Source organism: Hemibagrus wyckioides, linkage group LG09 (genome assembly GCF_019097595.1).
Source record: "Hemibagrus wyckioides isolate EC202008001 linkage group LG09, SWU_Hwy_1.0, whole genome shotgun sequence".
NCBI lineage: Eukaryota > Metazoa > Chordata > Actinopteri > Siluriformes > Bagridae > Hemibagrus > Hemibagrus wyckioides.
The window spans coordinates 2,333,421-2,352,985 of record NC_080718.1 but is presented as its reverse complement, the minus strand read 5'-3'; the positions used below and the strand labels follow the sequence as shown (position 1 = coordinate 2,352,985).

Below are 19,565 nucleotides of genomic sequence, written 5' to 3'. Positions count from 1 at the left end.
CTCTATGTATTTTAGCATCAAACTTTTCGTGCATGTTTAAGCTGAGCGCATTGTGCATGTTGCTAGAGATCTCTCCTCAGGCTGCCGGATTCGACAGCAGCTTATGTATTCCAGTTAAGTAATAAAACATGTTTGTAACATGATCGGACATCTGGTTTGTGGTTATTTATCTGTTCTTTTCAGTTCAGTTCATTTGTATAGCGGTATTTACAACACACTGTCACAAAGCAGCCTTACAGAAATGTAATAATTAAGGATATAAATGATGGGTTTTAAATTTAGACCTAGTGAGCAAGCCAGCGGTGACGATGGCAAGGAAATGCGATGTGGGACGATACGAGGAAGAGAAGCCAGCCTTCCTCGTCTGAGCGACATCAGGTTTAGAAATCATTTCTCTCGCCTGGACCCCTCACCTATCACCGCTTTTCTTTAAGACCTGTGCTTCAAGGGTTCTCATGCAGCTTATTAGACTCCCCAGGATCTCCATTCTGTTACGGCTTTGCGTCTAATGCGATCGAGTGAAAGTTTGCATTCCTGAGAGGAATTTTTAAAAGACTTTAAAGAGTTAAGCATTTAATCCAAAAGTCAAACAAAATGATTTAGTAAACTCGTGGAGCATATCCTAGGAACATGAGGTGGGAAGACACCCTGGATGGGACGTCAGTCCCACACTCCACTTCTTCACATCTAGGAGCAATTAGGCTTAACCAGGACACTTACTAAGAGCTGGGGTTAAACTACAGAACCTGGAGGAAGCCCACACAAAGAAAGTGATCACAAACTGATAGGTAGGTGTTATAATACATCGTGCATCGCAGTTTGTTGCATGTGGGGCTGACCCCTGTGCACCGCCGAAAGCACCAACAATCAATCAAACCGGCTCACGACAGATAAGCTGTGGGTCATTGTTTTGTAACTAGCTAGTATTTAGTGGAACATAACCAAACCTAGCATAACAAAAAAAATGTATTTCTTAATTAGTGCAAATAAACCTGATGTTAGCGAACAAGCTAGCTTTTCCTTTTAAAGTTTGCTTTGCAGTGATGATTGCTAGTTGTACGTGTGTATATAATACGCTTTCGCTAACAGCTAGACAGTGATGATGATAAAAAAGAAGACTGGTTCATAATTCATATACAAACCTTGAACTATACAAAGTTGCATAGTTTTGTATTTTAATTTATTTTTAAATTACTAATCAGGTTAAAAACCATTAGAAAAATTCAATACATACATCTATACATGATCTGAAATAATTATTTAACAATAATATAATTGTAATAAGGCCTAACTTAGTTTAGTCTAAGTTTCAACTAAAATGTCAGGTCCTCATTTAACATAAAATCTAGAAAACTTTAGATATGATTGATATTTTGGGTGAAATATCTTCATAAGCAACAATGTTTTGGTCAAATATCTAAGGGAGATGTTTTTTGTTTTATCAGAGTTTATGTGGGCAACAAGTTCACAGGTTTCTGACATGAGGAAATGATCCTGATCTAATCCTCCTTTCCTTCTCCAGATCTTTGCAGTATATCTTACAATAAAATGTTTCTGTGAACAACTGATGTTCCTGTTTTTGTAGAATAAATTCAGATCATTGGTTATAAAACAAGATTGTGTTTGTTTTTGTTTTTTTTGGCTTTTTAACCGATCTCAATTTGGCAGAAAATCCCTGTTCATGGGGCAACATGATTCCTGCCCCAACAGATCTCTATTAGTGCTTGTTGTAGTTCCGGTTTTGACCACTAGGTGCAACAATAACTATCTTGGGAGACACGGGGCACAAGGCAGCGTAGCCCCTGGACAAGATGCTGGCACAATCACACGCACTATGGACAATTTAAAGACGATGCATATCTATGTGCCTCGGGTTTTCTCCGAAGTCCAGGGAGAACGTGCAAACTCCACACACTATGGACAATTTAGAGACGCCATTCAAACTAAAATGCATGTCTTTGGACTGGGAAAGGAAAGCAGAGTACCTGGAGGATATGATTGTCATGTGGTGTGGAAGAATCAGAGGCATTGATCAGAGCACTTGGAAGCACCTTATGGCATAAAGATGAATCTTTTCCGATAGGTGAAATCATTGTGAATGTACCGTCTCGTCTGAGGAAAAAAGTTGGTCTGCGTTTACTGTGACATCTGTTCTTGAATGTGTAAGAGCTGCATCATAACCTTACAGCCGGTGGGTGTGTATGATGCAACGTCTAGGTATGTAGTGTGTGTGTGTGTGCGCATGTGTTAGCGTGAGACTTCTGATGTGCTGACAAACCGGTGTTTGTCTGTGTACCTACATCTGCATGTGATGTACACACCTTTCAAGCACACTACTTTAATTAGGGCACCTCCCAGAGACCTTGTAAAGAGAGCAGGTGGTGGAAGTGTTTTAAAGTGTGTGTGTGTGTAAAATCGCAGGTAGCAGGGGTAACAATGCATAGACAAGACAAAAAAAAAAAAATGACTCGGCTTTTCTTTTCATTTAATACCAAATTCTGGCAAAATATAAAACCTAGACTGTAATGACAAATATATAAAATAAAGAAACCCAAAAACATGTTAAATCTAGCTGCTTCAATTTCTTGAAAATCATTAACAACGTTTCATATTTCAACAAAAAAAAAAAAAAAAACTTAAAATAACAGGAATTACACTTCAAAACTTTTTTTTTTCTCTCCGTTCTCAACTAAAGGGTCAACCAAGATGATGAACAACAGCAGAAGCTATGAAGCTTTCACGTGAATTTGTCAGTGCAAAGATTTTCCGACGGGTTTCTTCCTCCGAACATACGATACTCATGTTTTAATGCGCTGTCAGACGGCGCTGATGAACTGAACCACATTTTGTCTAACTGGATATAAATGTTGGTTTAGTGAAACATCTGCAAAACAAGCCAGACTATGAAGTTCACGCAGATCTACTGTGACAAGAAGCTTCAGGAATCCCATCGATTGCGAATGGACGTCTTTACAAAACATGGTTAGAGCTGGTTTTAGTTTGTGGTGTATCCAGACCGTAAGAAAGTGTGCATGTACTCGGTGTGAGCGAGTGCGTGTTCTTGGGGTGAGCGCATCGTGAAGTCCGCTTGCTGTAGTTTTTAATCCTCAGACAAACAGTTTATGGTGGTTTGTGTTTGCCGCATTCAGGCTGCAGCATGTATTTATGCGTGTTTGTGTGCTTTCCAGTCTGTACTTTGTTAAGGAACGAGCTGTAAAGCACACAAACAAGGTAACAATTATTCCTGAAAATTGTGGTAAATTCCAGGAAATTCTCAGGAGTGACGCTTTTCCAATGCTGATCATCAGGAAGAGGTAGAGCTTCCTTTAAACTCCCGCTTCCTTTTGGAGAGCAGTAATTAGCGAACACGCACACACTTTCTGAAGGTTCAATACAGACAACAGACTTCATTATCTGCTCACATGCGTTTCATTTTCTCCCTGTACCGCTTCCTCCTCATTCTGAGTGGCTGTGTATAAGACTCTGCTAGTGTAAGGTGGTTCTTTTCTGGGCTATTGGTGTGTGAGTGTCAGCTCTAAACTGGACAAAAGGATGTACACGTTAGCTCCTACATGCTGGACTTGTATGTGTGTGTATGTATGGGAGTCTACACACTGGGAGAAGGCTGGGGGTTGGCAGCAGGCGCGTTCTGCCGTGGCACCGTGTACATGGCTCCGAGGAATTGATCGGCAATGCGTCCTGCCTCCCGGAGCCCGCTCAGCAGGGCCCCGTGTACCGTTGCTGGATAGTTCCGGATCGTGTGCTCTCCGGCGAAGAAGAGTCGAGGAACGGGCTGCAAAAGCGCACAGACGCACAAATGAACACACGGACGCATGTGCATATACACTACCATATATAGCCAACACAGCTACACAGACTGCAGCTCATGCATTTACTATTGCCTCGTGCCTGGTTACCTCATTCACAAGACTTCTGACAGCTCACAACCTAAGAATGATAATACTAAGGAGTACTGTTGAGGTAAAAGGCCTGCAAAAAGTCTTTAATTGTCCATGTTTCATTTCATAACATTCCCAGCACAAAACCACCCCAAAACATACCAATTACGTACCCCATCCAGTCATAGCGTTAGCGTGCAGTAAAAACATGATCCTAGCATTTGTTAACCAAACTGTTAAGGTGCTGGAAAAACAATCTGAACCCAGTTACATGATCGCTCTCCTTACCTAGAACTAGAAATTATTTTCTTTCTATCCCCATGTCTGTTTTCTGGTTGCTTTACAATGCAATATAAGATTCAATTACTCTGACACTGTACTGACATTCTGTACTGTTTTCTTGGCGCTTCACAAGACGATGTATTCACCTCTGTTCTACTCTATTCAACAGCACCTCCAAGTAACAACTCAATACACTACAATTCTAACATTCATTTCAGCACCAATATGATTCATGTTTTGATGTATCCTAGAGACGACTGTAACGAGGCTGCTTTCATGACTCCATTATAAAAGTGTGCTCTGAGAACAGAGCACTGTGTGTGTGAGCTTTTCTCACCTGCGAGGCCCCAGGTATGGCAGGTCCGGGCGTGATTGGCTGGGCCATGAGGTCATAGTCATTTCCAGAGGAACCAGCTGCCACGTAAGAGTATGAGCCTCGAGCCCAAGGGTCTGCACGCCATCTCGTCACCACTGTCTCCTTTGGCTACCATGACAACACAAACCCGCACATCAATTACACTGGTGTTATTATTGGAATAAGGCCAAAGTAGCCGTGTGTGTGTGTGTGTGTGTAAATGGTACAGCTGGCTACTTTACTACCCTAAGCCCATTAGGGTGGGTGGACATTTCCTCTCTTTATGCCATGAGATCAGGCGAATTAACGATAGGCCTATGTAAATATTCTTCTTGTACAAATGACGGATGTTTATCTTATATTTATACACCGTATGTTTATAATAAATGGTCATTTCAAAGTGATGTCACTGGAAGAGTGTTGGCTCACCTGAGGTACTGCACTACTACCAAAGATTCCCTTTAGGATTGCTAGGCAACGGCCCACGATGACATCATCGCTGATGTTCTCCATAATGCCGGCAGCCTCTCCGGCCATCAGCGCCAGCAGAATGGGGGCTAACAAGGACAAACATCGCAAGACATCAGTCGGGAAGCATAATCAGTGCAGCCTCCAACAATTATACGTGGAAGCCGAACACTGTTACGCACTGGTTGAGGCAGAACCAGGCATCTTATAATTTCACTTTCATTTATTTCAATGGATTAATAATGTGAATCTACTGATAACAGGTTTATTGATACGGACCTTTGTAGAGGTTCCAGAACAGGAAGAGCTCTCCACGGCTGGCTGTGGTGCTCCCTACATGACCGAACAAGTTCACACTCGGGTCCCAGAACACGCGGTCAAAACAAAGCACTACCTACAGACAGGAAAGACACCATGCATTAGTCATGTGAATCTATCAGAGGAAATATATCCATTTCACCCAGTACCAAAAATTCATCCCTAAACCAAAATTCCAAAACCTACGTTAAGCCCTAGCCCAAAATGAGAAGAACTACCAGCCAGAAAACAAGAGGGCATTCATTCTGCATAACTTCTAAAACCTCCTGAGCCCCCCTTTCTACGGTGGTACCCCCGTGACCACAAGCCAGGCAAGTACAGACAGCTGGTTATAGTGTAGTACAGAACAAGCACACTACACCCTCTGCTGGTGTCAAGAGGAAACACAGCAACAGGATAACGTTGCATAATACTGCAGCATTTCTGAGAGACTCACTGCAGTGTGTGATGGTACGGTCACACGGGAGGGGGGGGGGGGGGATTGAAATCAAAACACACTCGCTGTGGTTCAGGCTAAAGAGGAAACCCAGTTAACCTTGCTCCAAGGACACTAAACCCTTTTATGTGCTGTGTTTAAAATGCTACAATGAAGCTCAACCGAACGGATTAGTGACGAACTCCTTCACCAGAGCTGAAGCCAAAAACATGGGTTTTGCTTCCAAGCAGCACAAACACACTTAAGTTGTGGGATTTTACCGAACGTTTAACATTTTGAAGGTGGAAAATATTGTTTTATTGTGCTCCATGGGGACTGTCTCTATTTTGAATTAACACTTCATTGTTCACCACACTCACTGGCCACTTTAATAGGAACACACACCCCTGTTCAATGCATATCATGCAGATCAAGAGCTTCAGTCAATGTTCAGTGTTCACCTCCAACATGAAAATCCCATACACACGTCCCCAAACCCACACACCTTGTTGAGGTTGCCGAAGCCCATCCTCTGAATAGCAGAGGTCTTCCACTCAGGGAGAGAAGGCACAAACTGTACTGCAGGTGGCTGCTGCTTCATCACTCCCAGAGGAAGAGTACACAGCACTGCATCACATTTATAAATAAATGTCTGCGTGGTGGAGCGCGTGTTCACGGCTATCACCTCGCAGCCTGGAAGAGAGAGGGTGAGAAAGAAAGACAAATGTTTTTGTTTATTGGAGCATAAAAATGGAGCAAACACAAAGGGAAAACTAGACATCCATGTTGACTAACAGATGTGGAAACATCCCCAAGCACACATGTGCATGATACAAAATCTGTGGGTAGAAACTGAACAACTGTGATGGCACAAAAAAATGTTGATTTATTACTCTCATTAAACTTTATGAACATCATACACGACAACCTGCAATTCCCTGTGTGTGGAAAATAACTCCTGTATTGTACATACAATTATTGCAGCATTCAAATTCCGTGCAAAAAGCAAAGTATCTGTAAAACATCTCCACAGAGTTTAATCATGTGGTGTAGGGACTCACCTGAAGAGGTGTAGCGCACCTGCCGCACCGCAGTGTTCAGTTTGATGTCCAATCCCTCGGCCAGTGCCACTGGAACACACGAGTAGCCGTTCCTGACGGTCAGGTGACTCCCTGTGAACTCAAAGTCGTCGTCCTGTACACACACACACAAATACAAAGGTTGAAAAAGGGATAACAGAACCAAACATGAAGCACATACACATATTAAGACACGTACCTGATCCCAGTGTTTGAGAGAGAGGGTAGACAGAGGTGTGGCGTTGGCAAACTCCAGGTTTGCAAAGTGCCAGTCCAGAATCTGTCTGTCTCTTGATGACAGATACACATCACTAAGAGAAAAACAATAAGGAATATTAGATCTAAAATCAATAGCATGTCTCTACAGGCTACCCAGGTTAACATGGGATGGGAGGCTGGCAAGGGTAAATCAATGTCAGGTTTGTATACACGTACAAAAAGGCAAGGCAGATAATTAGGTGTGTGTGTACCTGGGTGGATTGGCCTCCAGCTCTTGCAACCTCTCTTCAAGTTTCGCCTGCTGCTCAGCCAATGCATCATATTCCTGTGGAGCATCCACACACACACACACACACACACATTATAATACATTCCTATAGCCAAAAACAGCAGGGTCCATTTTCATTTTTAAAATGACATTTCTTAGCTATTGTTATTAGATGCAGCATGTATCTGAGTATTGATTCTATTTAGCAATAAGTTTTAAGATATGATGACCCTAGCTCTACATGTGAAGCTGTGCATGTATGCAAGCAAGACCTTGCAGAGGGCAGTAAGATCCCGATGTTTGCTCTTGACCAGGAACTCAGCCGTGATGTCCCTGGGAGGTTTCACCTCACTCGCTTCCTTATACTGTTGATGCAGCTCCTTCACTTTCTCCTTAGTGGACACCATCTAACAAAAATTCATCAGTATTTAAAAATGGAAATTTGTACGTGTGTGTATCTGTATATGTGTGGCTAGTTTTACTTTACCTTATTAAGAAGCTCTTTCAGCTCCTCCTGAGTCTTTACGATCTTCTTCCAGTGCTCGATCTGCTCGTCCTTCACGTGTTTCTCTTGCAGCCTAAACATGAACACAGCTTTGTAATTACCGCAACATACATTATGACATGACGAGGCATACACAGGCCGTTGCTGTTAGACTCATGAGAGCAGAGTATTTTGTGTGGGTAGGCAATAGAGGTAGTGTTTTTACATGGACCAAATAGTTGTCGCCTTATGATGCTCTGACTCGGTGATTACCATATCGTCCACTAAAAATGCCTGCTTGGTATTATTTGGTGCAATTTCTTCTGGAAAAATACACAAACCCATGTGTGGCTCCCTAAAAAATACCTATGCATATATACAGATAATATATAGAAAATATAATAAGTTATGTTTGCGGTTATAAAATCACAGCACTGCACTAAGTATTAACAACCGCCATCTCCTATTTTAGTCATATGAAAAAGCCATACATTGATCACACTTGAAGAAACCTCACAAAAACCAAGCACATACACCAATCAGGCTTAACATTATGACCACTGACAGGTGACGTGAATAACACTGACGATCACATCATGGCACCTGTTAGTGGGTGGGATATATTAGGCCGCAAGTGAACATTTTGTCCTCAAAGTTGATGTGTTAGAAGCAGGAAAAATGGACAAGCGTAAGGATTTGAGCGAGTTTGATGAAGGGCCAAATTGTGATGGCTAGACCACTGGATCAGAGCGTCTCCAAAACTGTGGGGTGTTCCCAGTCTGCAGTGGTCAGTATCTATCAAAAGTGGTCCAAGGCAGGAACAGTGGTGAACCAGCCACAGGGTCATGGGCGGACAAGGCTCACTGATGCACGTGGGGAGTGAAGGCTGGTGATCTGATCCAACAGATGAGCTACTGTTGCTCAAATTGCTAAAGAAGTTAAAGCTGGTTCTGATAGAAAGGGGTCAGAATACACAGTGCATGACGGGTCAGAGCTCTTTTGGCAGCAAAATAGGGACCACCACAATATTAGGCAGGTGGTCATAATGTTATGGCGGATCAGTGTATTATTAAAGAAGAGTAAAAGGATGCACTGTAAATATTTGCTGCACGTATGCTGACTGCTCATCACGATTATCCATGCGCCGTTTGTTCAGTATTTAAATATGACTCTGAATCCTACTATGAGTGCTGAGACAAAAGCTGACATAATCTGCATGATGAGAGTTTGGATTTGGTTCAAGTATCGGCACTCACTGTATAACAACTTCCAATGCTTGACCAAGAGACACAGGTTTGTTATTGAGGAAGTTGAAGTCAAGTTGGTGACTGAGATAAGATGTGGCCTCCAGAAGCCTGTTAAACTCCTGCTCCACCATCTCATCCTTCTCCTTCGGAACCTACACACCCAAACCAGACGTGATTAGCAACATGGGCAGACGTGATTAGCAACATGGGCAGACCCGAAAAGGTCAGAAACTGATAAAAGATTAAAAACAGAAGCAATTGTCCAATTGAATAAATGCTTGTGATCCCATAAAAAAAAAAAAAAAAAACAAATCCCTGGATGCTAACTGCATTAAATCCTCTGCAAAATGCTCTAGCAATCTTTATATTAAGCCTGCAGGCATGTTCACAAACACCAGTAACGGAAAGTGAGACAACCAGACAGACATGATGTCAGTGATGCACCAGCAACTCAAGCTAGTGATAGTATTAAACCTACATACTTCTAAAAATGATGTGATCTGTAAGGGACATTCAATAGAAAACCACTGTATGATGGTGTTTACATTATCAGGCTAAAATAAGCAGTGAATTAAATACTCACACTGGTGCATCGCTCTCCCTGTTAGAGCGACAGAGAGGAAGAGAGAGAGAGAGAGAGAGGAAAAAGAAAACCAATCAATAAAGATCACACAGAGGGAAAAAACACCAAATAACGAACAATATATTGTTGACTGCTGCTTCCCTAAGTATACAAGAGGAGTCTCTCTAAGGTAGACACAGGGTTAATGATAGTGTGAGAAACCTCTGGCGTTAACATGCCTGATTGAGCTCATATACCCATAAAACTCTTCCTGGAGCTCAATCAGGGTATCATTTAGTCACATGTGTGTGTGTGTGTGTGTATATAGCTGTGGCTCTCCCAGACTGCAGCGGCAGAATGTTGTTCTAACACTACGCATTTCCTGTTCGAGGCAACTGTGGATTCTCGGAGCTAAATACATCTGGTTCGGCTTTTAAAGCAGCTTGAGGTGAATCAGGTGTGGAAAATATAAAAAATATTGTGCAAAGCATTTCATTAGATGGAAGTGAGTTTCTAAACGGCATGAACATAGCTCACTGAAGTGTGTGTGTGTGTGTATACTTACAGCTTGTCCGTTTGCCTCATAGAGGGGGCACTTCTGTTTAATCTTGGCCAACTCCATGTTCACTTGCTTACTGATAACAGCCATAGGGTTTCCACCTGAAAGAAACCATGATGATGAGAGAGTGACTGCAAAAAAACCCCAAAAACAACCCAAACATCTAGAATAGAGAAGCATGCATTATTTAATCATTTGTACTGAATTTCTAACAGTCCGTAATTCAAATGTGCTTCTTGACTAAAGTGCAAAGTCTTACCTAGGCCTGTTACCACCATTGCTCCCAGGTCAGCTACATAATTGCCTTTGCGAAAGGTGGCCACTCTTCCTCCAACACGATCCTGTCAATACGCAGAAATAAAAGTGTTAAAAAGTGTAATGCATCACAGAACAGTAAAAAATTATTTAAAAAAAAATCAGACACATGGGTTTAAATTACTATTGCTAGCCACACCACACAAAAATACAAATACCAAAACATAGCTAAAGAAAATAAAGATGTTATCCAGACTTCCAAGAGGACAGAATACGGAAGCCTACAGCTGGAAAAATCTTTTCCCCAAGCGCCAAAGATTATAGGATGCACTACAAAGCTCATTTGTGCTCTTTAAGTCTGACTGAATGCACCTACCTAGCAAACTAGCTTGTTATACATGAGAAATCACCTTTTTTAATCTAATCATTTATGATTCTAAGCAACCATGCACAGCTTGTGGGCTGGTGGGCTAACTAATGGATTTATGATCCTCCTGCCAGTGCAATAATAAAGAGAGCGGAGTCAAGAGTGTAATGTGTGAGTGATGAGTAGAATGCGTGCTTTTCTTACCCTGGCTTCCAGCACGGTGACGTCCATGCCGAAGCTCTGCAGTTGCCTCGCAGCCGCCAGACCAGACACTCCTCCACCAATCACTATCACCTTCCCTGTCTTCTTACCTGCGAACACAGGGCATGTCATGTCTGATACCTTTTCACCAATCACCTTCTGTTATTCGCCACCTAGTCAAAAGAAAATCTGCTTACTAGGTAGAGGTTTGACTCTCTTGTAGATGCCAAAGTTGATGAGGCCATGCCTCTCCAGATAGCTGTGGATTCTGTGGACTAGGACAGCATCACCTGTGAGATAGATAAGCACACATTTCAGACACAGTTCTGCAAAGAGTACGTGTTTGCAGTGTCTTGACGCGCTGTACATATAAAATGAACGAAATCCAAATGCTCATGCAAAAAAAATGTGACCCTTATACTACTAATCTGATCATGAAAACTTGTGAGATGAAGCAGTCAAACGAATGAATTGGACTGAATGATCTTACTGTTGTACGGTGCCTCCAGCTGTTGCACAGTAGACTCAAACGTGAGCTGGATCTTCGGGTTATCCAACCACAGCTGGAGCTGGAAAGACAGACGAGCGAAAAATAAAACGACTGCCATTCACCTAACCTGCTGCTGAGCATTTAAGCAGGTCATTAGACCAACCACAGTGCAAACACTCAACAAATCTGGGATTTATGAAAGATAGGTTAAAATAAAACCATTTTTTGGGGGAATAAATTTACAGCAATTTGAAGTTTTGTCTGTAAACATGGAACAAGGTTCTTTGGTCTCATAAGACAAGAACTAAATTTTGTGGGCTAGACTTGGCGGGAGCTCGACCCTTCTATCACCCTGAGAACACCATCCTGACAAAGAAGCATGGTGGTGGTAGCATTGTACGTCGAGGAAGCATTTCATCAGCATGGACTTGCAAACTGGTCATGGTTGAGGGATGGATACACATCCATCCTGATTTAGTCTAAATTCTGTTCCAGTCTACAAGAAACTGGAATATCCCAAAAGAATTGCAGCCAAAGGCTAATTCTACAAGTACTGACCAAAGAGGTGAATAATTATGAAGACAAGTATTCACATTTCACACATTTAAACTCAAACAGGCTGTTCATCAGCTGCTAAAAAGGTTAAGACCATAGCCTTAAAAAGTTAAAATCTGCACAAAAAATATGCCTTTCATATCACTGTCCTTCAGGCAGTCAGACTGTCATGACCTGCTGATGGCAAGGGCAAAAGGCTTTGAACATGGCCGGATTGCTGAGCTGCACAACCCAGTGGAGGCTCCATCATGATCTGGGGTGCGTTTTCCTTCAATGGCTTTGGGTTGTTAAACAGCGGCTGGCTATGTGGACATGTTGCAGCGGGCATCCCTTTTGACTGAGGGCCCTCGTCTGTGTGGTAATGACCACACAGACGAGGTGTGTGGTCTTTCAGAATGACATCACTGCAGTTCTCCTGGAAGAAGGACTTCTTCCAGGAGAATAATGTCGCTCTTTTGGACCATCCTGCGTGTGATCTAAATCCCATTGAGAACGTTTGGGGATGGATGGCAAGGGAAGTTTACAAAAATGGACATCAGTTCCAGACCGTGGATGCCCTTCATGAAGCCATCTTCACCACATGGAACAACGTTCCCACCAGCCTCCTGGAAACAGTTGCCTCAAGCATGCCGTAACGAATGTTTGAAGTGATCAACAAGAACGGTGGGGCTACTCACTACCGAGTGCTTTTTAGACACTTTTAGTGCTGTTGTTTTTTTTGGTATCAGCTGATGAGCAGCCTGTTTGAGATTAAATTCAGTTTTAAACAAATAGCTTGCTCTCTGTTTTTTGTCTCTTGCTCTTGTTTCTTCTTTTGGCATTTTAGGCAGTACTTACAACCTGGTTATGATCCACCAGCATGAAATGTGAATACTTGCATTCTCTCACCTGGTCTTGAGATTTTGTTCAGGATTTATTGTTATCCCGCTGCGTCATTACAGTTTTTCAAAGGTATGTCTAATTTCTGATGCAGTCCAATTACTGTTATAAGCACAAAAGTGGAAGATATAGACATAAGGAGCCTAAGGCTACGGTACTATAATATTTCTGTGTATTATCTAAAAAAGGCTAAAGACTAAAGCCAGGGCTTACCGTGCGGTTCCTGATGTACAGGAAGACTTTCTGTGTCTGCTGTGGCCCGCTAATAATGTCAGGGAAACACGCTGCTTCTTGCGACGTCATTCGATCATGTGGGAGGCGACTCTGAAAAGCTGCACCCTCTAAACCTGACACCAACGCAAAAAAAAAACCAAGACAAAAAGCCCAAAAAAATGAGCCACATTGTCAATGCGAGATAAAACAACCTCCAAATCAGTGGTCCAACGTCTTAACCACCGAGCTATCACGTCCCACAGAGCAAACTATTTCCTGTCACTCAGAAAAAGTGCCCTGGAGTACTGAGCTACTGATCACTGTTAGGCATTTCCCACAACAAATAAAGCACAAATCCAATATAACTGCACAATGATGCTCAATTACAGTCCTGATCAACTTATTAAATGAAGGACAGAATATATAAAACACAAAAACATCAAGCGGAGTGGTGAAGCTCTTCTCACCCGACGGCTCCTCTGGCTCACTGTCGTTTTCCTCTTCCACCGGTGGAGCAGGTGGAGGGACCACCTGCTTTCGCTCTTTCTCCGCTTTAGCGTTTCTCTCCTCCTCCGAGTAGTACTCATCCTCCGAGAGGTTCGCCAGGCTCTCGTCCATCTCCCTGTACTCCACCTGCAGCGTGGGCCACATGCACAATCTCCCTTACAACCAGCTCACAGGGACGGAACACATGCAGGTTCCCCCGCCACGAGCACAAAATTATACATGCATATTTAAGCGCGAGCTGGTATCTAAACTGTAGCACAATAAATAGTTTCAAATGCTTTTACCTTCAATAACCTAAAACGAACATCAGAAGTGTCATTAAGCACCGCGACGTCTTACTCGGGTGACATTTTGGTTACTCACAATCCTCCTAGGTTCTTGGTGAGTTTTAGTCAGAACGTTTTGTAATATCTGGCAGTCTCCACAATAAAACTGAGACACTTGGAGACACTACAGGCTTTGTAGTACACCAGACTCTGGAGAAGAGGAAAAAAAAATACCACCAACATTCAACTAATCAAGGTAAGGAGATGTCTCAGAAATTCCCTTGTCCTACATTAGCCTTCACGTGTTCTCATTTTGTTTAAATGGATTTTGTATTTGTGTGGATGTTGATTTTAATATCAGCTAGCTTTAACTAGTTCAACAAAATCGCCTGACTATATGGCCCTTGTTAAAAAAAACGCCAAAAAATGTTGGCATGAAAACATGGACTACCTTTATCCTAAAAGCAATACATTATGCAGGACATAACAGGCCTAGTACTGTTCAATAAACGTCGCTCAGCATTAATGATGAAAAATTTAGGTGTTCACTTTGGCTCTCTTGCGACGGCTGGTCCTGCGGCCTTCTGCTGAATCCTGATCCGCTCCCGCCGAGCCGGGCAAGTGAGGCAGAGGTGCTCCGCTCGCCTCTCCGCTCGGAGATGCCCTTTCTTTCTTCTTCACATCTGCCGAAGAAGCGACGGAACCGGGCACGGCTCCCGACTGAGAGCCCGCTGAGGTCTCCAGGGCCCGATCAGCCCCGTTCCCTCCTGAGGAAGAGGAGGAGGAGGAGGAGGAGCCTGGGTCTTTCTTTGACAGCATGATGGAGGACGACAGAGGCCTCTCCTGAAACGTGAACAAAGATGGAAATGTAATTTTAAAAATAAGAGGAAGAAAAGGAGCATGTGAGATGAACAGAGGTGGAATGTGTGAGAGATGCGACATGATTCGACACAGTGGCTGAATGCATGTGTGTTCAGATGCAGGTCACTCAAAACACACACACACAAAACACACAGCTTGAGGAATGCACAAGGAAGTGATCTATTCGAGAGAAACCATATTACGGTTACCTTCACTAAATTTAGAAAAATATAAGAATAAGGTTTACTTGCAGAACCATCAGGATTAAACTGGAAGGAAAATTAACACTTTTTAACACTTTTTTTTTTTTTAGCAATATGCCTTTTTCATACTTGATTTATATTATATCTTTTTCCCTTCTATAATCTTTAAAAATGGTTAAAATCATTCATTATATTGGGAATCTGTGGGAAGGTTGTGATGGAGAACCTACATGGTGCTTGGCATACATAGTCCCCTATGTGTGAAGACTTTCGGGATCACCCTGTGGGGGTTCCTGCTGTAAATTTGGAGAACATCATATTACTAAATCAGGGTTTTTCAAGGATATTCAGAGAGACGTTTAGTGTATACATAATTACACAAGTAGGATCAGAAACCTACTGCAACCAATACAGACCAATCTCAGACACTAAACTTGGGGCTTTGGTCATGCTAATAAGCTATAATGAAGCTCTGAGAGGGTAGAGAGAGGTGGATAAATCATACATCAATCATCTATTAGCCCACCACCAGGCAAGTAAAAGCCCTAATTGTTTTGCCCAGTCATGTGTTTTGGTTGCCTGGAAACAGAGATGAAAACGTGAATCTACTGTAATAACATATGGTAAAGAAGCTAGTAAAGATCATAAACACAAACTAAAGCCCTGATTTAGATTGGAGTAGTCCACCATGGGGACATCTGTAATATAATTATATATACATATCTGAATTTCTAATGTTAAAAGCCGTTCAATGAATAACTATAAATGATTAGAAGTATGAATGGAAACACAATATAAAATTGCATCATTTCATCAGTACTTAACATCCGTTATTAGAAACTTAGATATTCGCCATTATTATGGCGCTTTAAATCTTTAATCAGAAAATGTTTACAGGTAATGTGTTTAGTTGAGGTTCTGCCTACCGGACCATGTCCCAAAACTATATTTTGTCCTGCTATTTGAAAATTAATAAATATGGAGAACCCTATGAGACAACACATATATACATATATATATATATATATATATACACAAAAGTTTTGGGACACCCCTCCAAATCACAAGATGAGAAGGCCTGGCTCGCAGTCTCCGCTCTAATTCATCCCTAAGGTGTTCTATCAGGTTGAGGTCAGGACAGTCAAGTTCCTCCACACCAAACTCGCATCAACGTCTTTATGGACCTTGCTTTGTGCACTGGTGTGCAGTCATGTTGGAACAGAATGGGGTCATCCCCAAAACTGCTATACAAGCATATTTCCTGAGAAATAATGATTATTGGGAAAATAATAAAGCGAGCACTGCACTGCGTGTGTTTGCGCAGAACACTTCTTAACGCTCACTGCCTAACTGTTTTAAACAGCACCGAGCAGAGAACAGGACAGGTTTAGACAGTACAGAATAAGATATACTGGCATCCTTAGAAGGTAGACTGGATCGATTTAGAAGACAAGATGTGAAAATAAGATTGAAGAAAGGTGCAAAAGAGAGAATGGTATGGAAAGCGGGAAAAGGAGCAGGAAGAGGAACATGTCCATATATACAATAATGATATCTACATTGTCAGAATTGGTTTTGCGCATTGAACTTGGATTTATGTTTGTTTGATCAATGATTAGAACTGAATGCACTATATTGCCAAAAGTTTTGGGACACCCCTCCAAATCATTGAATTCAGGGGTTGGGCTCGGCCCCTTAGTTCCAGTGAAAGGAACTCTTAATGCTTCAGCATAGCAAGACATTTTGGACAATTTCATGCTCCCAACTTTGTGGGAACAGTTTGGGGATGACCCCTTCCTGTTCCAACATGACTGCACACCAGTGCACAAACAAGGTCCATAAAGACATGGATGAGTGAGTTTGGTGTGGAGGAACTTGACTGGCCTGCAGAACTTCTCATTCAACATCAGTGTCTGACCTCGCAAATGACGCTACTAGAGGAATGGTCAGAAATTCCCATAAACACACTCCTAAACCTTGTGGAAAGCCTTCCCAGAAAAGTTGAAGCTGTGATAGCTGCAAAGGGCGGGACGACTCCATATTACATTCATGTGCATATAAAGGCAGACGTCTCAGTTTTGGCCTGGCTCACAGTCTCCGCTCTAATTCATCCCAAAGGTGTTTTATCAGGTTGAGGTCAGGACTCTGTGCAGGACAGTCCAGTTCCTCCACACCAAACTCACTCATCCATGTCTTTATGGACCTTGTTTGTGCACTGGTGTGCAGTCATGTTGGAACAGGAAGGGGTCATCCCCAAACTGTTCCCACAAAGTTAGGGGCATGAAATTGTCCAAAATGTCTCGGTATGCTGAAGCATTAAGAGTTCCTTTCACTGGAACTAAGAGGCCGAGCCCAACCCCTGAATTCAATGATTTGGAGGGGTGTCCCAAAACTTTTGGCAATATAGTGTATTATATAGAAGATTTGATAGAAAAAAGAGCGCTAAGTAGGGTCCTGCATCCTCTTAATTGCTTCAGAGGCACTATTTAAAAAGAAATGTCCTCAACATGCCCCTGATATGACAGAACAAACAAATAAATCATTTTTAAAAAATAATAATACTTAAATAAAAAAAATATGTTGTTTGAATGGGCTGATGTTTGTAACAATGGCAAATTCACAACAAAGTGCACATTACAGTAACCTTGTTTTGTTTTACCCATTTCTCGGTGCACCGGGAAATATCCATTCAAATCACTGGGAAATAAAGGCAGAATAAGAAACAAAGGTGAGGACCAGGAAAGAGTGCAACTTCAGCATGAATGGGGGGGGGGGAGCCTAAAAGATGTTGATATTGTGTATACAACTGTAGCTGGTCAAGATTATTAGTTTTTTTTTTTTTAATGTTATAACTTTAGGAAATCTAGACAACCTTTTCTCCCGAACATGGTCATATTTATCAAATTCATAACAATTTGCAAGACTCTTTATGAAAAGGAATGTAAGTCAAAGTTAGGGGCAGAGTTTCTGGACATTATCAATGAAAGAATAAATTGCAACGGATCGGGAATACGTGAAACTAACACACAGTCCTTAAATAGAGGTGACTTCTTGTACTATTTATACAAACTTATGTCTTTATGTTGAATATAGTGAGACCACAGCATTGTTAATTTCTCAATTTTTAATAAAAAAAATTTCTACAGCAGCTCTGTTGGTCAGTGGACACAAATTCCCAATGAACTGACCTGAGAGTCATGATTTGACGTATTCACTTTTCCAACAGCCCATACACAACATTTTTCATACACCCTCAGTGATTTTATACAAACTTGCTGGTAGTGTAGATAACTGGCTAAATATGATAAACAGCCAACAGACTAACAAGGGACTTTATTTTTCAACTGAGGATGATATCCTAAACCTCAAGACTCTGTGTGTGTTTTAAAAACACTCTTCTGAAAAGGAATCTATCTGTAAAACTGCACAAATTTCATCGTAGTACAAATAAAATTAGCCGGGAAGCAAGCGAAGGTTGGAAAAATGAAAACTTTATGTTCGCTGTTAAGGTTGTCCTGGGTTGGTGGGCGGGACATATACATCCTAAAAAGCATTTCATTGGACGAAAACAAGATTAGTACAGGATGAGCTATGAAACAAAACACAAAACCCTACAATAATCATACCCATAATACTAAAGGAGCAGCTACAAAAAAGCTCCACCAATTTTCATTTTTACTTTAAACAACTGTTACTATATTTGTTTAGACCGCCCACGTGTTCAAAACAAACGGCAAACTCCATACATTTGAAATAAAAAGCTCAAAGGCTGACAACTAAATGATTAAATCTTAATTCCAAATTTTAAAAGGCAAAGTTAAGAAGATGATCTAAGAGTTAAGTGATTATCCAAAATGTTTTATCAAGCTAGTTATGCGTTGATAAATGAAATTTAAACTGAAATAAAACACAATACAATACAGTACAATACAATACAATACAATACAATGAGCACACTAGCCTGCGATATATTTTTTTTTTCCCCACTCGTATTCCAAGTATCTCTTTCTCCTTCATGATTGGTTAGTTGTATTCGCGGTCCTGTATCTAGATTGGCTAATAAAGCAAATCCACACGCGAACTACCAATCAATCGTAGAGAGGGGTGGGACTCTTCCGGAATATGGGTAGGTTAAAAAAGAAATACATACGCGAAGCGTTGGCTAGTTAGCTAGCTTAGCTATAATTGAGCCGCGAGCAGTTGCATTAAAGCGCCAAAGGTTGCACTCTAGCACACATTAAGGTAATACTAGAACACGGCAATTAATACCTGAACACGAAAGGTCACCTTAACCCATTTTAAAAACCTAAGAAGCAATTTCTAAGAGATATATTTTATTTACCTCTTGTTAGCTACCGTCCGGCACAAAGGAAGCAGATGTGTGACTGCGGCTAGGAAAAAGAACCAACCAGATGATACAGTTGAGCTCTAAATGGGCGGGACGTAGGATTCTCGAGATTTCAATTGGTGAAATGTTCCATCAATCAAATATGAACGGGCAGGGACTTCACGCGCTTAACGCTTTCTGGACTATAGAGTGCACTTGTTAGGGAGCATGAACGCTAAACAAAGCAATTCATCTTAATTTATTAGATCACAAAATGTACTGCAGT

The 19,565-nt window shown here is 41.7% G+C and overlaps 1 protein-coding gene across 6 annotated transcripts; it reads right to left on the bottom strand.

Moving 5' to 3' along the window:
• Positions 1 to 2,482: 2,482 nt before the first annotated feature.
• On the bottom strand, positions 2,483 to 19,357 carry kdm1a (lysine (K)-specific demethylase 1a). Of its 6 annotated transcripts, XM_058399453.1 has the most exons (22): positions 19,295 to 19,340; positions 15,183 to 15,248; positions 14,438 to 14,731; positions 13,583 to 13,751; positions 13,116 to 13,249; positions 11,469 to 11,547; positions 11,176 to 11,268; positions 10,982 to 11,088; positions 10,415 to 10,496; positions 10,162 to 10,256; positions 9,618 to 9,635; positions 9,044 to 9,186; positions 7,791 to 7,881; positions 7,576 to 7,710; positions 7,287 to 7,360; positions 7,016 to 7,127; positions 6,799 to 6,931; positions 6,243 to 6,430; positions 5,284 to 5,398; positions 4,966 to 5,093; positions 4,519 to 4,665; positions 2,483 to 3,793 (listed from the first exon to the last, which is right to left on the bottom strand). In XM_058399453.1, exons 2-22 carry the CDS (start codon positions 15,198 to 15,200, stop codon positions 3,608 to 3,610), a joined length of 2,541 nt encoding a protein of 846 aa, XP_058255436.1. In that variant the 5' UTR covers positions 15,201 to 15,248; positions 19,295 to 19,340; the 3' UTR covers positions 2,483 to 3,607. The 6 variants fall into 6 exon arrangements, with proteins under 6 accessions (XP_058255436.1, XP_058255433.1, XP_058255435.1 ...); XM_058399450.1 differs by lacking the exons at positions 15,183 to 15,248; positions 19,295 to 19,340 and adding an exon at positions 17,612 to 17,649; XM_058399452.1 differs by lacking the exons at positions 15,183 to 15,248; positions 19,295 to 19,340 and adding an exon at positions 17,612 to 17,649 and having other exon boundaries at positions 13,116 to 13,243.
• Between the last annotated feature and the right edge of the window lie 208 nt (positions 19,358 to 19,565).